Source organism: Rhinolophus sinicus, linkage group LG07 (genome assembly GCF_036562045.2).
Source record: "Rhinolophus sinicus isolate RSC01 linkage group LG07, ASM3656204v1, whole genome shotgun sequence".
Lineage (NCBI taxonomy): Eukaryota > Metazoa > Chordata > Mammalia > Chiroptera > Rhinolophidae > Rhinolophus > Rhinolophus sinicus.
This window is the reverse complement of record NC_133757.1, coordinates 116,860,886-116,881,382: the sequence shown is the minus strand read 5'-3', so window position 1 is coordinate 116,881,382 and position 20,497 is coordinate 116,860,886. Positions and strand designations below refer to the sequence as shown.

The window sequence follows — 20,497 nt, the reverse complement described above, 5'->3', positions numbered from 1 at the left end:
AAAAAGTAAAAGGAGGCCACGAGAGGTTTTTAAACTAATGGCATGGTCAAATTTGTATTTGACAATATATTTTGGTTAAAATAAAAATAAGATTACCATATCTCAGTACCAACTGCTTTTTACCAATTGTAATCTATACAATATAAATGTCACTTGTATAGGTATTGCATATAAAATATTAGTGACTAGAGTAGTGAATTATACTAGATTATCATTTCATTGATTCAGTAATATAATGATGTGTCAAAACAGTCTAGTTATAATTCTGAGATCTGGCTTGCATTCAAATTGAAGCGCTTCTTTAATTAACAAACGGTTGTTGGAATGACTATTATAAAGGCTCACTTTAACTTCAAGAAACTAGGATTGGCAATAAGTCAAAACTGTGGTACATTGGTATGCCACTGGCACATGTACAAAGATAAAATGGAATGTAAATCAAAACTGTGATTCTCTACAGACTGTCAGATATGGTTTCCTGAGATAAACAAATCCCACTGTAAATACCAATTTAAAACACACACATACACACACAGACGCACACTCACAATACAATGAATCATGACCAGTCATCACTCTATGCAAATAAATAAATAAATAAATAAATAAATAAATAAATAAATAAATAACATCCACCATTTCAGTGACATTGCCTTTGGAACTCATAATGAGCAGTTAGTACTTGGCAGAACTTCATACTGGGGATATCTGTAATATCTAAGGTGATATAAACATAAGAGGGTTAACAAAATCTGATGCAATACATTGTACAAAGTGCCTGTGTCTCTCAAAAGCTAAGTATTTTCTCTACTGTGGCAAAGAATGCCACTAAGAGGATCATTTTTCTTCTCTTAAGTCAGGTATTTTGTTTCACTCAGGGGAACTTCAATATAGTTAAGAGCATTCTGTGAACTCATAGATAAGACATGACCATGAGACAAAACCAACACATAGCTATAAATATTTCCTCTCAGCAAACCTGTAATCTGACCTCAACAAATTCAAATCCAAGTGTATTTGTAACTCAGAATTTCATAATCTGTATTTTTTAATATATGTGTTGCATGGTTAAATGTGTGAGTGTTATACCACATTTGTGTAATACAGACAAAATATATTGAAAAGCTTTAAGTCCAATTTTGTTAATTTTTATGACTTAAATGTACTTACTAAAGGATTTAGTAATAAATCCTTTAGTAAAGAAAATGAGAACTGCTTAATTTATCTTCGTGTTATTTTTATACATTGGGGCCATTTTGTAGGCATATAACTTTTTAGGTTTTTTTCTCAACACTTATGTATAACCTTGTAAGTAGGAACTACTCTTTTAAAATTCTTTATATAGACCACCACAACAGTCGGTGATACACACAGTACATTAATAGTCCCTTTCCTCTGGTGGTACAATTATAAAACATTAATAAGCATGAAAACATATTTGCCTTAGAATACTCTAAATTAAAACTCAAGAAACCAATACTTTATTAAGTGTGGGTTTATTTTGAAACATTCTTGATCATTTGTAATCTGTCGATAATTATTTTTGGTGGAAACCCATTTGAGTGACTAAATTGAATCTAACCATTTCATTGTAATTTTCAGTATGTGCCTAATTTAGATCTAAAAGGATATAACATGAAAAACCACGAGCCCCATTACCAAACAAAACTGAATTCAATTTTATACAGGATATATGGCATAATTTATTCCCTAGGATTGTATAATTTGATAGAGAAAAATCACCACTTTGACTCAAGTGTTGAAAACTATCTATAGGGTGAAATGTGATTTTAAATCTATTAGTTAGCAAAAATTAAAATAAAACATTAAATACCCAAATTCCAAATTAGATACAAATAATGAAAAATATCCAGAGTTTAGTGAATGCATACCCTTAAATTCATTTATATTCTTGTTTCTTCCTATCACAAGCCCATTCTGCATAGAATTTGGAAAGTGACTCCTTCCTCAATTTTAGTGACAGACCTTGTTGAATCTATATACTGATAATGGATGATGAGAACTCCAGGGGAAGGCTGTGAAAACATGTCTAGGAAAGTCATTGCCTGAATGTGGTTGTAACTGTGTGATTCCTGCCACACATTCCTGTTACAATCTTGTCATTTGCCTGATGATGCAGCTAAGATACGAAGGCGGAAGAGCAAGAGACTTCAGGAGAACTGGAGCAGAAGTCCTGAGATACCCTGCCTGAAGATACCTTCAGTCTGAATTGTTTGTTAGGGGAAGAAATGTCCTTTTGTAGTGTGACTTGGGAATTTCTGTTACTTGAAGCCAAAGATGTCCTAAGGATATTTAATTTCTTCCACTTTTAAAATGTAAATGAAAAACTATATATATAATATATATTCATATATATAAAGAACTATATATATATCTTATCTACTGCTTTTATCTACTTAAAAATTACATTATGAGGAATATTTTCCTAATGTAATACAAGCTAATTCCAAATCCTCAACATGTTCGCTGAATTTTACTTCAACAATTAAATTCAGAACTGTCTTTAAAATAGTCAATTATTCTTCATGAAAAACGGTTTGTATTAGCAGTTCTTCTCAATCATGGTGCCATAATTTTGAGTAACTTAAAACACAAATGCTAATTCATAGAAGAGTTGGTCTTTTAAAACATGAAATACGTGTATCTTCATTTTAAAATGCAAGTTGTTTTCAGTTTACTCCTAAAGAGAAGTGATCTTTAAAAAATTAGAAGTACTTAAAAATTAAATAGAAATAATTTTCAGACATGACTTCACTATTCAAAGCTTACTTTATTTGATATTTTCAACATGGATTTATAAAAATATCAAGAACACAAAATACCAACACTAAACCACTTTAAATAAAAAGTATATTTTTACCAACTATATATTTAAAATTTAAAATAAAATGTAAAAAGGCACATTTATTGAATTGGCTGTACATGAAAGCAGGCATCTACACAACAAACCTGGCAACGTTTTTGGGGAGAAGGAGAAGAGAGAAGCATGAACGCAAGGCATCTCTAAGTAAATTAGCAGTTACTAGAATATGTATCAAAAAAGCGAATATTCTTCTCATTTAATCAAGGCACTTAGACATAGAAGACTAAATTTTCTTGAAAGAATGAACCTCTAACATCAACTAGGATGACGATATTACCACACATACAGAATTTAGAACGAGCAAAATTTAAATACATTAATCAAGAAAATCCACAGGATCATATATATTTTGTAAACTGACTTCGTCATTTATGGTAAATATTAAAAATAAGCAATTTCTACTAAAATGATAGAGTATTGTGCCATGAAGCTAGAGTTACAATTCATCTAGACTTCTAATATATGCTTTATAAATTCTTTGTGCACATAAATGACAACACAATTCCCTGATACTATTTTGATAACCCATTTACAAGCATTATGAAATATGGTCAAAATATTTGATCATTTTGATAGACTGGGTAATCCAGAAAGAGATATCAAAGTTTGACACACCTACTACAATTCCCAGTCCTATTACCTGGCACCCCTCCTTAAAAACTCTCTGTTTTTGAAGTAAATACTTCTGAACACAGTGATTCAGAGAGCTGATGAATTAGCGCTGGCATATGAGGTTCACATATATTCTTACAATCGAGCAGTATTTACCAAAACACGCTATTAAAAATTGACAAGCAAGACACTTTTAAAGATTCACTATAGTCTTTGGGTAAGATACTGTACAGATCAAAATTTGTTTAGATAATATTGAAAATATGAAACTCTGAAACTAACAGAAGATGACAGAGATGAGTTGTGTGTGTGGGGGGGTAAATATATCTTACTTGTTCAAAGTGTTTTGAAATACAGCATTAACATCATCTAAGCAAAGACTGAAAACTCTTAGTTTAAAAATTTAACTTTGGAATAAACTCAAAACTATAAACAATGTGAGGATATCAGGAAAAAAGTCTAAACTTTTGTTCTTAACATGTAAAGAAATCTAACAAACCCATATAAATAATTAACAACAAAAAAATAAATCACCCCAATTGGAAAATAGACTAAGATCGTGAAACACTGGCTCATGACTATGAGAATACAAATGGCCAATGAATATAAGAAATGCTGTTTAACTTCTGTAATAAAAAAGTAAAAGTAACCATGAAATATACATATATATATATATATTTACATATCACGCTGAATCAGCCAACAACCTAAAAGACCCTTGCTCTCGGAGTGTATAGAAACGGGCAATCCTGCACACTGATAATAGAAGTGTATATGTCATTAGTTTTCTGGACAGAATTTGGGCAATATTTATTAAAATTATTTTTACATTGCTATCTTTTCAAACATTAACTCCAGTGAATTATGCATCTTCTTAAGAAAATAAATGGATCGATATATATCAGCATACATGAGTTTGCAAGGATGTTTTCCAAGTTATTTACGACAGAGGAAAAAAGGAAAAAGGAGGGAATGATCCAGCCACCTGTATGTTTATCAAGAGGAACTTTGTTGTATTATGGTTATATATATTAAATGAAAGATAAAGGTCATTAAAATTATAAGCAAATAATTATTTGTGGACATGGAATTTGACTATGGCATATTGTCAAATTAAGACAGCAACTTCAAACAAGGTTTATAATATGATTCTATTTTTGTTAAATTATTTCCACGTATATGTATAGAAAAAAAATTGGAAGGATATGCAACAAATTTTAACAGAAAATGTCTGCATAATAGGATTATATGCTGCTATAATTTTTTAAATTATCCATGTTTTTCATTGTCTAGAAGATATTTTTAATTTAGAAAACATGTGACTAATATATAGTTTATACAAAAATAAGCAGAAAGAGCTTTGTCTCATTCTTTCATAGCTAAAAAACTAACTAGTATTGCCAAAAAACTAGTATTTTTTTGTACTGGTAATATATGAGGCAGAAGCTTTGACTATATGGTTACATAAAACAACTAAAAAGAGTAAGGATTAAAATAGCAACAACAATAAAACTATTTTCTAGACACCTTTGGTATGAGTGAATAACAAATGTAAAAGCAATTATTTAAATATGAATAAACAATTCTTGCCTCTATTTTCAAAGTGGATTTCAAATGGCACACAGTAGAAGTCAATATAATATAGCCCTTTTAAACAGTATAAAAAGAAACTATGTAACATAGACCAAAGGCAGAAGAGGAAATATCTGGCAATGGGACTAAAATAAAAATTATGGTAATCAACAGGCTGAGGCATAACTTCAATTTATCAAAAATCAGTTAGTGAGCTTCTGATCAATCAAGGCTAAAAGTGAACCTTCATAGGTTAACACAGCTCTCATGGTCTAAGTAAAGGAGACAAGAGTTCATAAAAATAAAGCAAGTTTTACTTTTCTGAACCCTGAGACAATATCACTACATGAACTGTATAAAACAGACACTAAAAACACTTAGTTTTTAAGCAGCATGTCTATGTTTTACACACACACACACACACACACACACGAGTTTTATAATATTGGTATTGGATAAAAACTTAAGGCATAACATTAAGCTGTAAAGGTATGAAGACAGTTAAGATCAGACCAACTTTTTGTCGCTTGAATTGACACAGGTTTATAACCTAAGGAATGTAGAAGTTAAGGTTTTACTATTCAAGTCCCAATTTTGATAACTAGCAAACACCTGAATTATAGTCAACCAATGGAAAGCATAGCAAAATATTCTTTAAAGCAAGTTTGTAGGCAACATTAAAAATCTCCATCATTAATTTCAGCCATCAGAAAAACAATCATGTCAGGATATAAATTTAAAAGATGTTCCACTATGTCCTAGTACTTTAAACATTAATTGAAAATGAAATTAAATTTGTACTAGTGATTTTTAAAATGTTAGTTCCCCCCCAAAAAAAAAAATCTTAGATGAGAAATTAGAAATTTTACTTGTAAAAATAAATTACTTTGCAAGCCTTAGGTAAAATAACTATTTTAAGCATTTTTTCAACAGAAGAAATTAAAGCTAGCTATTTTTAAAATAAGAAAATATGCAACAAACTCAATTACCTCACTTCAGTTGGTTCAAAATGTATAATAAAAATATATAATTATACTTGTCACCATGAATAATACATCAAAACCACTAAAAAAATACAATATTGTAATTCAAGTTGTGCCTCTGTAAAATGAAGCAACCTTCTAAGATGCATTTATTTTTCCGCAAAATAAAAACAAATAGCTTTGGAGACAAAACCTTTTATGACAACATGTACTAATCTAAGCAGCCATCTGGTGGGATTTGAACTTGACCTAGGACAACTGAGGCAGCAATCACTATCACTCCCCCACCTGCTGAACACACAGGCTGGTGCAGTCAGTCTTTGTCTCCTAGGGCCTCTGGGCCAGGGCGATGTTGAGTGGCTTGGAGCCCAAGATGCGGCCATTCATTTCAGCCATTGCTTTAGCGGCCTCCTCTGGAGAGGAGAAGCAGATCAAACCAAACCCTTTGCTTCGTCCTTCTTCTTGCATTACCTTAATTCTGTTAATTGATCCAAATGCAGAAAATTCCCTCCTTAGTTGTTCATCATCAATGGTTTCATCCAGGTTCTTAATATAGAGCTTCACTCCCCGGGACCGCCTGTATCTCTCCTGTTTCATCTGTTCAAACATTTGCTTTAACTCAGCCTGTCGCTCTGCTTTCTTTTGCGCACGGCCTACAAAAAGCAGCTGTCCACTTATGTCCTTCCCATTCATTTCTTCCACAGCCTTTTGGGCAGCCTCGTGGCTATCAAAACTCACAAAGCCAAAGCCTTTGGATTTTCCACTGGAATCTGTCATCACCTTAACGCTCAGGATTTTGCCATAGTGGCTGAAAACTTCCTTCAGTCTCTCGTCATCCATGTCATCTCCAAAGTTTTTGATGTAAACATTGGTGAATTCATGGGCTTTATTTTGGAGCTCGGCCTCCCGATCCTTGCGGTTTTTGAATCTGCCAACAAACAACCTGCAGTCCTTCAGCAGAGCCCCATTCATCTCCTCAATGGCCCTGTCTGCAGCAGTCTGGCTCTGAAAGTGCACAAACGCGTAGCCTCTCGATCCTTGATCGTCACTCATCACCTTGGAGGACAGGATCTTTCCAAAGGCAGAGAAATGTTCGTAAAGCGTCTTGTTATCAATGGATTTGTCCAGATTCTTGATGAACACGTTCCCAATTCCAGATTTCCTTAAGTAGGCGTCGCGTTGAGACCACATGAGCCGGATAGATTTGTCTTTTATCATGTCGAAGTTCATTGTGTCCAGGGCCTTTTGGGCATCGGCCAGGTGCAGGAAGTTCACGTAGGCGTAGCCCAGAGAGCGACGGGTGACCAGGTCCCTGCAGATGCGGATGGACAGCACTGGTCCCACGGCGCTGAACTTCTTGAACAGCAGGTCCTCGGTGACATCAGCATGGAGGTCGCCCACATACAGGGAGGCCTGGCGGTACTTGGCTGCTACATTCATCTCCTTGTTCCTGCCACTGGGAGCCTGTCCCTAGGAGCTCTTGCAGGGACTGCTGAAGGAGGGTAGCCAGGCCACAGCTTGGGCTGGGCTCAAGCCTGGTGGCCTCTGGATCCCCGCTTAGAGCCTGAGAGATGGGGTTCAGGGACAGCACCCCCGGGCTCCAGCAACACCCTCATCAAAAAGGCTCCCAGCAACCAATCCGGCCCTGCCTGGAAACTGGCGACAGGGCTGTGAAATCTCAAAAACAGGCTACCTCCCAGCCTGTGCCCGAGAAAGCTTCAGTGGCAGTCTGGCCCTCAATCTGAGCGTCCTCCACAGACAGTCTGGTGGCTGGTTGCTGAATAAAAATAGGCCGCACTCAGGCTGGTTTAGAGTTACAGCCGCCGGGAAGAACTCCACAAGTGGCCTGGGAGGCGGCGGCCCCGGGGCGCGGAGCGTGGGCGGCGGGCGCGGGGTCCGGGCCAGTCCTGCAGCGCCGGGCCGGGTTCTGCAGGCGCCGCAGCCACAGCGCGGCCGAGGCTACGCGGTCTGCGGGAGCCCTGCAGAGGCGCCGCCACCACGCTCCCACTGCAGCCCCGCGCGGCCCGGGAACGCGGACGGGGGATGGGGAGGCGGACAGGCCGACGGACAGACAGACGGACACGGCCCGGCCGGCGGCGCGGAGCAGGGGCTGGGGGCTCACCCGGGCTGCGGCCGGCGGGGGCGGGCGGGGAACCCGGAACTCGCGCGCTGAACTTCCCGCGCACTCGCTGCCAAGTGGGATGTTTTCTTTTTGATATTTTTTGAGACTGTTTTTTTTTTTTTGCTTTCCCTCGCCTCTCACACATTTCCCACCCCCCTCAGACAGTTAGGCTGAGGAGCAGGAGGCGGTGACTTGGGTGGAGAAAGGCAGCCGAGGGGAGTGGCCCTAATAACCCACCCGCCTGCAGGGCTGTGCTCGGGTCTGACGGAGGGAGCTTTTCCAAACGTGGATCCGAGCTTATCACCAACTCGCTTCAATGGCTTCCCTAGGCTCTGGGCTCGGTTCCAACATCCGCACCTTGTATTACAAAATTCTGCAGGATTCCTGCCAGGCTTCAGCCTCAACTGCTACTTGGTTCCCCTTACTGAACTCCACGACACACCTACCTTTCTTTTTCAGGGCCAACTTTACAAAAATGTGATCCTCAGAAATCTGTTTAGATGCCTTTTCAAAATATGTTTTCCCTGAACAATTTCTGAAAGTTTGTTTCTGTCTTAGAAATTTACACTACCTTGTATTTTCGTAGCGTTTGTCTAATTACAGTGTACTGGGCATTCCGTGATAGTGGAGACCATGACCATTTTTTATTTCCAGGCCAACTCAGGGTCATCCAGAAATGGGATGTTCACCGTTTATTGAGTGAATCCACGGTGTGAATAGAGGCGGTATTTAACCTGAGGCCGGTTTGCATGCCCAGAAACATGGAGATAGGGTCCCTTTATCTCGGAGATTATTGCAAGATCCAATGAATTAATAGATTTGGAAATGTCTAACAATATATGGCACATAATCGGTTTTGAGCAACATTGGTTTCATTTACTCTAGCATTAAATTCCTTAACATCATTTACCTAAAACCTTGAAATTTGAATCATAATGCACCTTAAGGAATATTACCACAAAACTGAATTGGTTGGATGGGTTAATACAACGCTAATTTAGTGTTTTGCAAATTTTAACAGCCATAGGAATCACCTGCAGATCTTATTTGAAAGCAGATTCTGATTCAGTATCTTGAAATGAATTGGAAATTGTACATTTCTAAAAAGCTACTGAGTAACGCAAATTCTGTTGCTCTCTGAACAACCCTAACTACTGATTTTAAAGCTAAATGACAGTGACCCCATAGAGGCATGTTTTCTAAGGTAAGATTAGAAAAAAGTGTATAGTTCTCTTTCAGAAGATAATGATACTCTAGCAAAATTCGTTTTAGTAATACATTAAAAAACAAAACGAAACAAAAAAAACAAAACACTAAACATAGAGCATGATTTTCACTATAAAATCCGAACCCAAATTAGTCATAATTAATGTTTTTTATTTGTGAAATGCATTGCTCTTGTAGGATCATTTGTTCAAATAAATAAATTGAGTAATCTTTTCTTTAACCATGCCATCTGGGCTGTGATTTAAAAGACGGAAGACCACTGATATAGTTAGTGGATACCATCAATGGATATCAGTGATACTCTGGCACATACTTTAAAATTCAGACATTATCTGTCATTGTTTAAAATAAATAAAAGTAATCATTGTAGTCAATATTAGCAGATTAAAAAAAAAATAAAGTTTCTAAGTGTATATTTCCTGAGAATTTTGTGTCAAGACTTTATTTCTAAGAAAAATGCCTAAGAGCATGTTAATTTTTTGTATAATATTCAACTATAGCAAGATACCAACATGTTTCAATATCTCATGGGCTTTTCATCTTACTTTAGTGTAATTAATGTTCACTCAATGTTTTGTGAAAAGTGAGGAAGAGCTTCCAAATTTAGAATTTATTCCTATATTCTTGTCTTTAATCAACTGCTGTGCAACAGGTACAAATCTGAATTTGTTAAATGACCACCAATCGTGCTCCCTCCTCTACACATCATGCTTTTTTTTTTTAAATGTTTAACAAAGTAAGCATTTTTAAACATCTATGATTGTTTCCTTTCTTTAATTCTCTAAATCTCATTTTTTGGTCAGTTGTGTTCATTCAGTCATCTCTTGATTTAGGATGTTATTTACATTTTCCCTCTTTTCCAATCCCTCCGCCACTACTTTTACCTCATTTCCTTATGTAGTATTGCATGAGTTTCATTTATTCATCTTCTGTCTATACGCCAGTCCATCTTGAATTCTGCTACCAGAATAATTTTACTAACATTTAGTTCTTAAGATTTAAGTAAAAAATAACATAGGACTACCTAAACTTTGGAAAATCAATCCTATCCTAGCTACATACTCATATATCTTTCTTCGAGCTAATCCTGCATTTGTTTTACTGTGTTTCCCTGAAAATAAGACCTAGCCGGACTATCAGCTCTAATGCGTCTTTTGGAGCAAAAATTAATACAAGACTCGGTCTTATTTTTCAATAATATAAGACCATGTCGTTTATAACATAACATAATACACCGTGTATAATATAATATGATATGATATAATACCGGGTCTCATATTAAGTTTTGCTCCAAAAGATGCATTAGAGCTGATTGACCGGCTGGTCTTATTTTTGGGGGAACACGGTATATGCACATGCACTTTATTATTTTAAAAATATCCTTTCCCTATGATAAAATTCTATCATCCTTCAGCTCCATTTTCTCTAATACATTTTCTCTCTCAGTAGTCCCACAATTACTTTTCCTTTTCTGAAACAATTTGTTTGATATATTCATATATATATATATATATATATATATATATATATATATATATCCCCCACTTTCTGAAAGTTCACTTTATGCCACTTTGCTTTTATGAAAGACCTACATGAGTACTTCTGTTCACTAACCACAAGAAATCACAAGAGGATATCTGCTTTTATGGAAAAAAAAAGGCAAAACACAAAAACAATGTTTATCTTTTGTTTTTCAGTGTATTATTATGGAGGCAGTGCCAAGCTCCTTCCCATTCAGCATCAATCCTCCATAGCTTTGAACTGTGTCTGTGAGCATCTTTGCTGAGTCTCAATTTATTTTGTGTATCATTTGTTAGCAAGATGTGTCCTAAGATAATTTCTTCTTTGCTTTATGCCATTTTTGGCTTCTGATAATGGGGGAAACAATTGTGGCTTGAGTTCAAGGTTTTGATGGACATTGATTTAAAACTGATAACTCCTATACTGTTAATTGTTTTATGTGTTCCCCAGACAATGGTCATGACTATGTATGTTGCTGACTGGCATGTCTTCTTCATTCCTCAAATGTTCTGAAAATATTTCAATTATTTGCCAATTTTTGGCCTCATTTTAACGCGAGTTGTCATTTTGTCCACCCCATGTTTTTGATTGTTTGTTTGTTTTGTTTCTAAGCTCAATTGCTCTTCAGTTTACAAATTTGTTACATGGGTGGCTCACTTCATTATGCAGGAGTAAGATGCTGTTGTGCTTATTAAATGGCAGGAAAAATGTCAGTGTTTCTATTCATCGATATCAATGTCAGTGGAGGTCATTGCTTACTTTGAAATTTATTATGGAGAAATGAAAATGGGAATATATTTTAAAATAGAAATCTGTTGTACTAATTAGACCAAAGTAATTTCTGATGCCTACTTAAATCATTGCTCTGTTGCAGTCAACTATTAATAACATTTTCCTTATTTTTGTTCAAAATGGTATTAATAGAAAGTAATTAAATATATGAAACGTGATTCTAATATATTTTGAAAGTGTCATGTTCAATATTTACTCGAAAGTATAATACTGCATCAGATTATTAAATTTAATGTATTTGACAATTATGTTTACTTTTCAAATTGTGATTTTTTTTTTACCCAGATATAGTGTTTACTTCTTTAGAATGTGATATATGATTTACACATCAGAGTTACCCTTTTCCAAATGGAGCAGATAGAAATGTCTTAATAAGTAATGTTTTATTACTCATAGGTTGTGATCAAAAGTTGATTTAATTCAAAATACCATTTACCAGTAAAAATATTAGGCATCATAGCAATGAAACTGAATATGACACAGCGTCATTCCTCAAATTTTCATGGTTCTTACTAGAAAAATATAACCAAAACAACAATTGTAAAACCATATAAAATAAAATAAATGTAATATACGACAGAAATTTAGCACAGAAATATATGAATAATTCTGCCTACATGCATCAAACAGAAACAAAAACAAAACCAAAACATGGTATTGGCATAAAAACAGACACACAGATCAATGGAACAGAATAGAAACCCAGAATTAAATCCATGCCTATATGGTCATTTAATCTATGACAATGGAAGCAAGAATTTGCACTGGGGTAAATACAGTCTATTTAATAAATGGTGCTGGGAAAACTGGACAGATTACATACAAAAAAATGAAACTGGACCACCTTCTTATACCATATACAATAATAAACTCAAAATGGATTAAAGACTTAAATGTAAGACCTGAAACCATAAAATTCCTAAAAGAAAATATAGGAAGTAAATTCACAGACATTACCTTAACAATATTTTTACTGATATATCTCTTCAGGTAAGTGCAACAGAAGAAAAAAAATAAACATGCAAGAACTAAAAAGTTTTTAGTTTTTTCCTTTCCTTTCCTTTTCCTTTCAAAGCAAAGGATACAATCAGTAAAACAAAGAGATATTCTACTGAGTGGGAGAAAACATTCACCACATCTGATGACTCTGATAAGAGGTTAATATCCGAAACTTATAAAAAAACTCATGTAATCAAAAAAAAAACACACAAAAAAAAACAACAACAACAAAAAACAACAACAAAAAAAAACCAAACAGCCCAATTAAAAAAATGGGCAGAGGACATGAACAGACATTTCTCTAAAGTGGATATACAGATGGCCAACAGACATAAGAAAGGATGTTCAACATCACTAATCATCAGAGAAATGCAAATGAAAACCACAATGAGATACCACCTCTCTCTGGTCAGAATGGCTATCATCAATAAAACACCAAACAACAAGTGATGGCCAGGATGTGGAGAAAAGGGAGCTCCCATGCAACTGTTGGTGGGATTGTGGATTGGTGCTGCCACTATGGAAAACAGTGTGGACTTTCCTCAAAAATTTAAAAATAAAACTACCTTATGACCCAGCAATTCCATTGCTGGGTATTTATCCAAAGAAATCCAAAACACTAATTCAAAAATTATATGTACCCCTATGTTTACTGAAGTGCTATTCACAATAGCCAAGATATGGAAACAACCAAAATGCCCATCAATAGATGATTGGGTAAAGAAACTGGTACATTTATACAATGCAGTATTACTTGGCTATAAAGAAGAATGAAATATAACCATTTGCAACAACATGGATGGACCTAAAGAATATCATGCTAAGTGAAATAAGTCAGACTGAGAAAGACAAATACCATAAGATCTCACTTATATGTGGAATCTAATGAACAGAATAAATGAGCAAACAAAACAGAAATCAACTCAGAGATATAGAGAAAAAACAACTGATGGTTGCTAGATGGGGGGACCTGGAGGTAGGGGAGAAGGTGAAGGGATTAGAAGGTACAAATTGGTTGTCAAAATATAATCATAGGGATATGAAATATAGCATGGGAAATATAATCAATAATGTTGTAAAGATTATGTAGCGTGCCAGATGGGTACTGGACTTATCAGGGGGTTCACTTCATAGACTATATAGATGTCTGACCACTGTGCTATACACCTGAAGCTGAAGTAGAATAATATTGAATGCCAACTATAAATATATAAATATACACACACACACACGCACACACACGGTGCAAAAAATATATATACAAGTGGACACTTCAGTCAATGTTGCTCAAGCAGTAGTTTGCTGTAATCATAAGTGTCTCGATGCTGATGGTAACCACTTTGAGCACCTCTTGTAATTGCAGAAGTCAAACATGACTTGTCTTCATCTTTTCTTATCAGTACATATTAAGTATTACGATTTTAAAACAGATTTTTCCTTTCTTAAAATTCATTTACATTTTTTCAGCATCCTCTTTGTGTGTGTGTGTGTGTGTGTTTGTGTGTTCATTCATAGGATGTAAAGTACAGCATAGGGAATATAGATATATATGATGTAAGGGGTTATCACTTTGTGAGAGGTGTAAATGTCTACCTATTATGTTGTTTTGTACACCTGGAACTAATAAACATTTCTTAAAATGAGAAAAAAAGAAAGCCTTTGCAAAGAAGATGGTATTAAAGAAGACTTGGGTGTCTTTTTGAGATTTCTGGGGAAATTTAATATAAGTATTGTCGGTATCACCAGTATCCATTTAGTATTGCTGGAATACAAAGTGTGAAGAAGGAAGGGGCAGGGATTGATAGAAGAGAAGACAGACCAATAAGTTAGAGGATCTCACACCCTAGGCTATGGTATAGGCTTCATTCTAAATGGCAGCCATTGGAATAATTGATCTAAGACGTGATGTGTCTATATATTTCAGAAAGGTAATGTGAAGATAATGTGAAAGACATGGAGTCATGGAAACAGGAAGCAGGGATAATGTACAACTGCATAATCATGAACCATTTTGAGTGTGGAAATGCAGTTTATTTTATTTTTGTTTGCATTTTTTATTTTTAGTAAATTTATTGGGGTGACATTGGTTAGTACAGTTGTATAGGTTTAAAGTGTACAATTCAATATATATATATTATCTATATATCACAGTGTATGCTCACAACCCAGAGGCAGTTCTCCTTCCATCACAATATATTTTACCCCCTTTACCGTCTTGTACGCCCCCTTACTTTCTGATAACCACCAAACATTGTCTATATCTATGATGTTTAAAAAGCTGTTCCACTAATTAGAACAAAGTCCTTTCTGAAGTCTACTTGAATTGTTGCTGTGATGTAGTCAACTACCAATAACACAGCACTAGGCATTAAGAATATGGTGGCTATAACTGGTGATGGGAAATATTTAAAGTTTCAATCTGATTGCCCTCAGATAGGAGCCCCAAAGCCCTACCTTTTATCACTTTGCCCTCTCTCTGCTTGTTCCTGACTTTTTCTTACTGTTTGTCAAAGCCAGGAAAACTCTTCATGCTGTATTCTCAGATTGTTCAGAGTCTGTTTCTACAAAGCAACCAGACTATCACCAGTGCTAATCCGTTCTCATAACACTAATTCATGGTATTATCATGTCAAAACCTCCTTAACCTCATCGGGAGTAAAGTTAAGGAAGAACAGAGGGAGTGAAAAGGTCAGAGGAACCCCTTCTGGGCTAGCATTCTTTTCTTAATGGAACTCCTGTGCCATTCAAAACAGAGTCCTATTTACTCTAACCTTGATGGAGAGAGGGATTGAGGACTACAATCTTACTTTTCATACCAGGGAAGATCCGGCATCTTCCACGGAGACAGATGTCCATCTCATTACTTATCTTGCACACGTGGATGGTTTTCTGATACTCATTGTGGGGAACCGTTTTCTGCTTTAGACAGAGATCTTTTCCTGCTCATCATTTTAGTCTTGCCTTACTTACACTGCAGCCATTAGTGTTAGTCAACCAGATTCCTACTGAGAACACAGTATCTCAGGTTCCACAAGCATAACCGCAAATGTCTCTGCATTAAGATCTATGGGAGTCAATGCAGTAGAGGAAGTGGCACACAATTGACAGGGTCACTGGGAATTAATCCTTTAGGATTAGTCACCGATTTTCTCATTCTGCTTCACCATTGATGCCTCTTCCTGAAGGGGAGCCTTATTAAGTAAGGTGAGCAAGCTATTACAGTTTAGAGTGGGCTGTCTTATACCCGGCCCATTGCTGTAATTGGGTAGAAGTGTTTTATGATTCTACAACTTTTCTTGCTGGATCCAGCTTCTGGCTTCATCTGGCAAACTTCAAATACCCCAAAAGATCTAGATATAAAGTCCCTTCCCTACAGTTAGCTAATTCTCATCTTCAAAACAAAGTCTTTCCTTCAGGTAGCAATTCCCGAAATCTTACCTTGGTGTGTAATTGCATTTTCTGATGCTTGCTGTTATCCCAAGCTGCTGAAACCACTAGTGAATTACGGGCTTAGAAATCATCCCTCTGTTTGTGATACCGGTTATGTGATATTCTCCCTACCAATCTCATTATCACATATATAACTATATTTTATTATTTTTCACTCCCCTCGACATTACACCACACACACACACACACACACACACACACACACACACACACACATATGTGCACCATACAACCACCACCACTATCACTGTTTCTAAAATGTAAATTCCATGAAGGTTAAAACTGTGTGACTCAGTCACCCCTATATTCTCAGTGCTTAGAATGAGAGCTAGCATACAATAGGTTCTCAAAGCAAATGTTTAGAGTGTTGGCAGACAATTACTGATAGACCTATCACATTGCTGTACATCTTGTAAATAAAGGTATTCAATGCTTTTGTTCTGGACTATGGCTTAAATTACGTTTATATAGCAAACAGCTTCAAAAGATGGAGACAGTGATTCTCTCTGATGCAAAGTGCAGGTTTGCTCCCAGCCTTGAAAGATAGAGATGTTGTCTCTCTTTGGAGCATACAGTAGGTATGCTTCCTGTCCATTATAAAAGCTTAAATTTTTCTAGGCACTGGGTTGCTCTCCTCTCATGCAACTCATTGTGGGTACAGGTGTTACTTGAACGTCCACACATCACCCTGTGGGAATTTGGGATTGGGGAACTGTCAAAAATATTAATACGCTGGCTACTGCTATTACTCTGAGTAAGAATTTTGTTGTCTCTAACCCAGAAGCATTTCTTATTTTACCAGAAGCCACAGAGCTGTGACAAGCTAACGTAGCTTACAAGTAGGGTAAACTCTCAGACTCCTCAGAGTTCTTGACAGTTTTGGTGATGAGAATGGGATCCTGATACAAACACACCTTTCGGGAAAGGAAGGTTAAGGGTCTCACAGGCAGATGAATGGGATTTAAGGAAGTCCATGGAATTCAACAGCAAAGATATTGACCAAATAATATCTACTGGTCAAAAAATAGCTCTTCAGTTTATTGACTGTTAATCAAGTGGAACAAGAGAGATGGCTTCAGGCAAAGAATAGGGAATTAGACACAAATGGTGTTCTCATTGTTGCTATCTCTTCCTGGGGCAGACGATTCCTCACTGATCTTATAGGCAGTTTCATCATGCCCAATTCAATGAAATAACCACTCCTCAGGACTATGAGGATCAGTAGTTGGAAGACGGTTCTGATACTTCCAGACAAGAGTTACAGAGACATGTATCTATACTGAATGTAAAAAGAAAAAAAAAATCTATGACCACTATAGGCATTAACAAGACAAATCAAAAGAACTTTGGCTGGTCCTCATGGTAGACGAGGCTGGAGTGGAGGATGTAAATCTTGTGAAGGAAGCATGGTGATACTTGTGACATCTCCTGGCCCAGCTGCTCCTGTGGTTTACCTTTTCAATCTTAGAGACATTTGAAGCCAAGAGTGAAGGGTCTCCAGTTTGTTTGTTTTTCAGTGACTACTGACTAGTAGAAAGCAGCTTTGGCACATTTAGGGAGATTTTCTGGAGACAGATGACTTCTTGTGGGAAACTATGGATGAGTTCTTGACCCGTATTCATGTTTTACTATCCTGACTGGGTTTGAAGAAGGTAAACCACTGGAGAATAAATCACTAATTGGAAGAAATTTATGTAAATTCTTGCAATAACCCCCATTACCCTGGAAAACCCCTAAATTAAAACAAGGTGACAACTTAAAAGATACTATTATGATAATGGAGCAACAAATGCCACAGATGAAGGTGAACTTCTTTTAAAAATGTTGCTGCTCAATGAGTCAAGCTCAAGTTGGCGCACAAATCCAGTAGCCCCAACAGCAAGTACTTAGCCTGTGACTGATGAGTAATTGTTCTCCAGGCTGAGAGAGATGGTGTCAGTCAATGAGTACGTAGTGCCTGGTATGACCTTTAAGCAGGATGAAAATACTGGAACTCATTTAGTTGAATCCCAAACTACCATCATATACTTGAACCTGATAATAATTGTGAAGCCTTATTTTAGGCAAGAAACAGCTTTCCTTAGGTGCATCTCCTGATCCTTTTCTCCACCGCTATCTCCTCTTCAACCATTTTAATGAGAAAGATAATTAGTGATTAGGCCAAGGATTCCCTGTCCCCAAAGAGAAACCTGATGTCCAACAGATCTGCTCAAGCATGCCCAGGTATGTTAGGAAGGGAGAGAGTCAAATTCCAATGGCTTTGTTGGCTATTGATGCCTAAGGCACAATCCTAACTGGCCTCGTGGAAGGAGGGAGGGCTCAAATCCAACTGATGCGGTTTGGGCACAGTTCACAGTAGAGAAGAGAAGCAAAATGTACCTTATGGGTGGGTCCTTTGAGACAATTCATTATACAGTTTTTGTTGATTTTACAACTGAATTTATGTTAGAAATGTATGTATTAGATGCTTGTACATTCCTACATACCGGCATTGTCAAAGGCAACCCTTTTTAGGGGCACTGAATTACGGACAGAAATAGCTGTTCCTTATTGAAATATCTGGGACCCTCATATAAATGCCAGTGTTAAGGGTCATTCACTCACTAGACTGACAGGAATCAAGTTGATGATTGAACTTCCAATGCTCACGTTACCATTATCTCTGCCTATGCCCATCATCATAGCTTACATTTCATGACCATGTTTCTGAGGAGAGAAAGGCGACATTGCATTGAGTCCTGCCCACTACTGTCAACCTCTATCGGGGTTGCCGCCTCTTGGAACAATTAGTACAGCTTAACCACCACTGACACATGTTCAGGGTACAGTGTTGCTGTTCAAGTCCATTCTTACCATTGTGACCGCACTATTGTGGCCTGTGAAGCTAAACTGCCATATTTTTGGCTTTTTGAGCCAGGAATATTTACAGTCTGACAGTGCATTACCTTTCATCACAAAAGCCACTCAAGAATAGGATGGCAATCAAGGTGTTCAATGGATTTTCAATATGCTATACTATCCACAGATATCTGGTGTTATGGAAGAACAGAATGTTCTTCTCAAAAATCCACTCAAAATTATTCTGACTCTACTTTTTGCAACTCCTCCTGGCCCACACCTTTTAGTCAGAGAGTTTGATCACTGCATGAGGCTGTGCCCAGCAAGTGATCAGCTCATTGGGCCACTTCCTGGGTAATGATCATGATCAAGAGGGTATGTTATATAGACCTATTATGAATAAGTAGCATTCTGCCCTGTGCATTGTTTACCACGGTGCTTGTTTTCCTCTAATGTTATCATCACCCCCTCTGGACTGGTTAGAAAACCCTCCAAGCAGTAGCCAAAAGAGGCACAAGGGACTACAACTCTTTGGTAATTCAACCACCTGGATAACTTTATTCACTGGGCATGTTCCTGGGACATAAGAATAATGACCACTTATCAGTCGTACACTCCTAATATTACTAATATTGAGTAGTACACTTCCTGCCAAGTCCCTCTCGTTTGGTCCATACCAATTAAAATAGGGCATGTATGGATGCTGTAAGTTTAATAAAAAATGTTCTCGTCTCGTGTGTACCTGGTCTTTATAGATGAAGGGTCTGGTATGCAAGTAGGAGATTATTAGGGAAAGGGTGTGGGTATAGTTCCTGGAATGAGACACTGTGTAATTTTGTGGCAAAGTAGGGAAAGTAACAACCTAAGTGCCCAGGGAATGTCTCATACTCTAGGAAGTATGATGAAGGAAGAATGTGAATGATCTTTTTCAGAATCATCCCAGAACCTTGCTCATGAAGAATAAACACCCTGGTGTGCTGCTCCCAAACTGTGGAGAGCATTTTAAATGTAATACACTGCTTTGTCTTCCATTCTCTCCCACTTGGCTGTGAGCATGATTCAAAAGCCATTACCGTTAAACTCACTGTATAATCTATGGAAAACAGCTGGTGATGATGGTCTTTGCACCTACACTTTCCATGCAAAACAACTGTCAGCATCTCAGATGTCTTCCCTATTGCCCTCACCACTGCTGCCATTCAGTCATTCCATGCAGTACATGAATGCCCCCCAGCTGCTGGCGCAGATGAAAAGAATAGGCGGCACTGTCTGCTATCAGGTGGTCCCTCAAAAACATTCTTAGTTCAACTGAATGCTAACATGTACCAGCTAGATGGGGGACACATCAGAGCCGATATCAACCTGTGACCCTGACTGATGTAGGTTCCATATGGGGCACAACAAATTATAGTGACACTTTCTTTCTAGGGGTATTATGTGAGTTTCTGTACAATCACAGATCTATCCTACCATATGTAGATTACTACCTCAGGTCAG

At 36.9% G+C, this 20,497-nt stretch overlaps 1 protein-coding gene across 1 annotated transcript; it reads right to left on the bottom strand.

The window, feature by feature from the left end:
• Positions 1–2,771: 2,771 nt before the first annotated feature.
• PABPC4L (poly(A) binding protein cytoplasmic 4 like) lies at positions 2,772–7,491 on the bottom strand. The gene has a single exon (XM_074338521.1). The coding sequence runs from the start codon at positions 7,489–7,491 to the stop codon at positions 6,379–6,381; it is 1,113 nt and encodes a 370-aa protein (XP_074194622.1). The 3' UTR covers positions 2,772–6,378.
• Positions 7,492–20,497: the final 13,006 nt, after the last annotated feature.

What these genes read in the sequence shown, in the direction of transcription:
- PABPC4L (XM_074338521.1), bottom strand. Translation starts at nt 7,491, where the DNA reads ATGAATGTAGCAGCCAAGTACCGCCAGGCCTCCCTGTATGTGGGCGAC.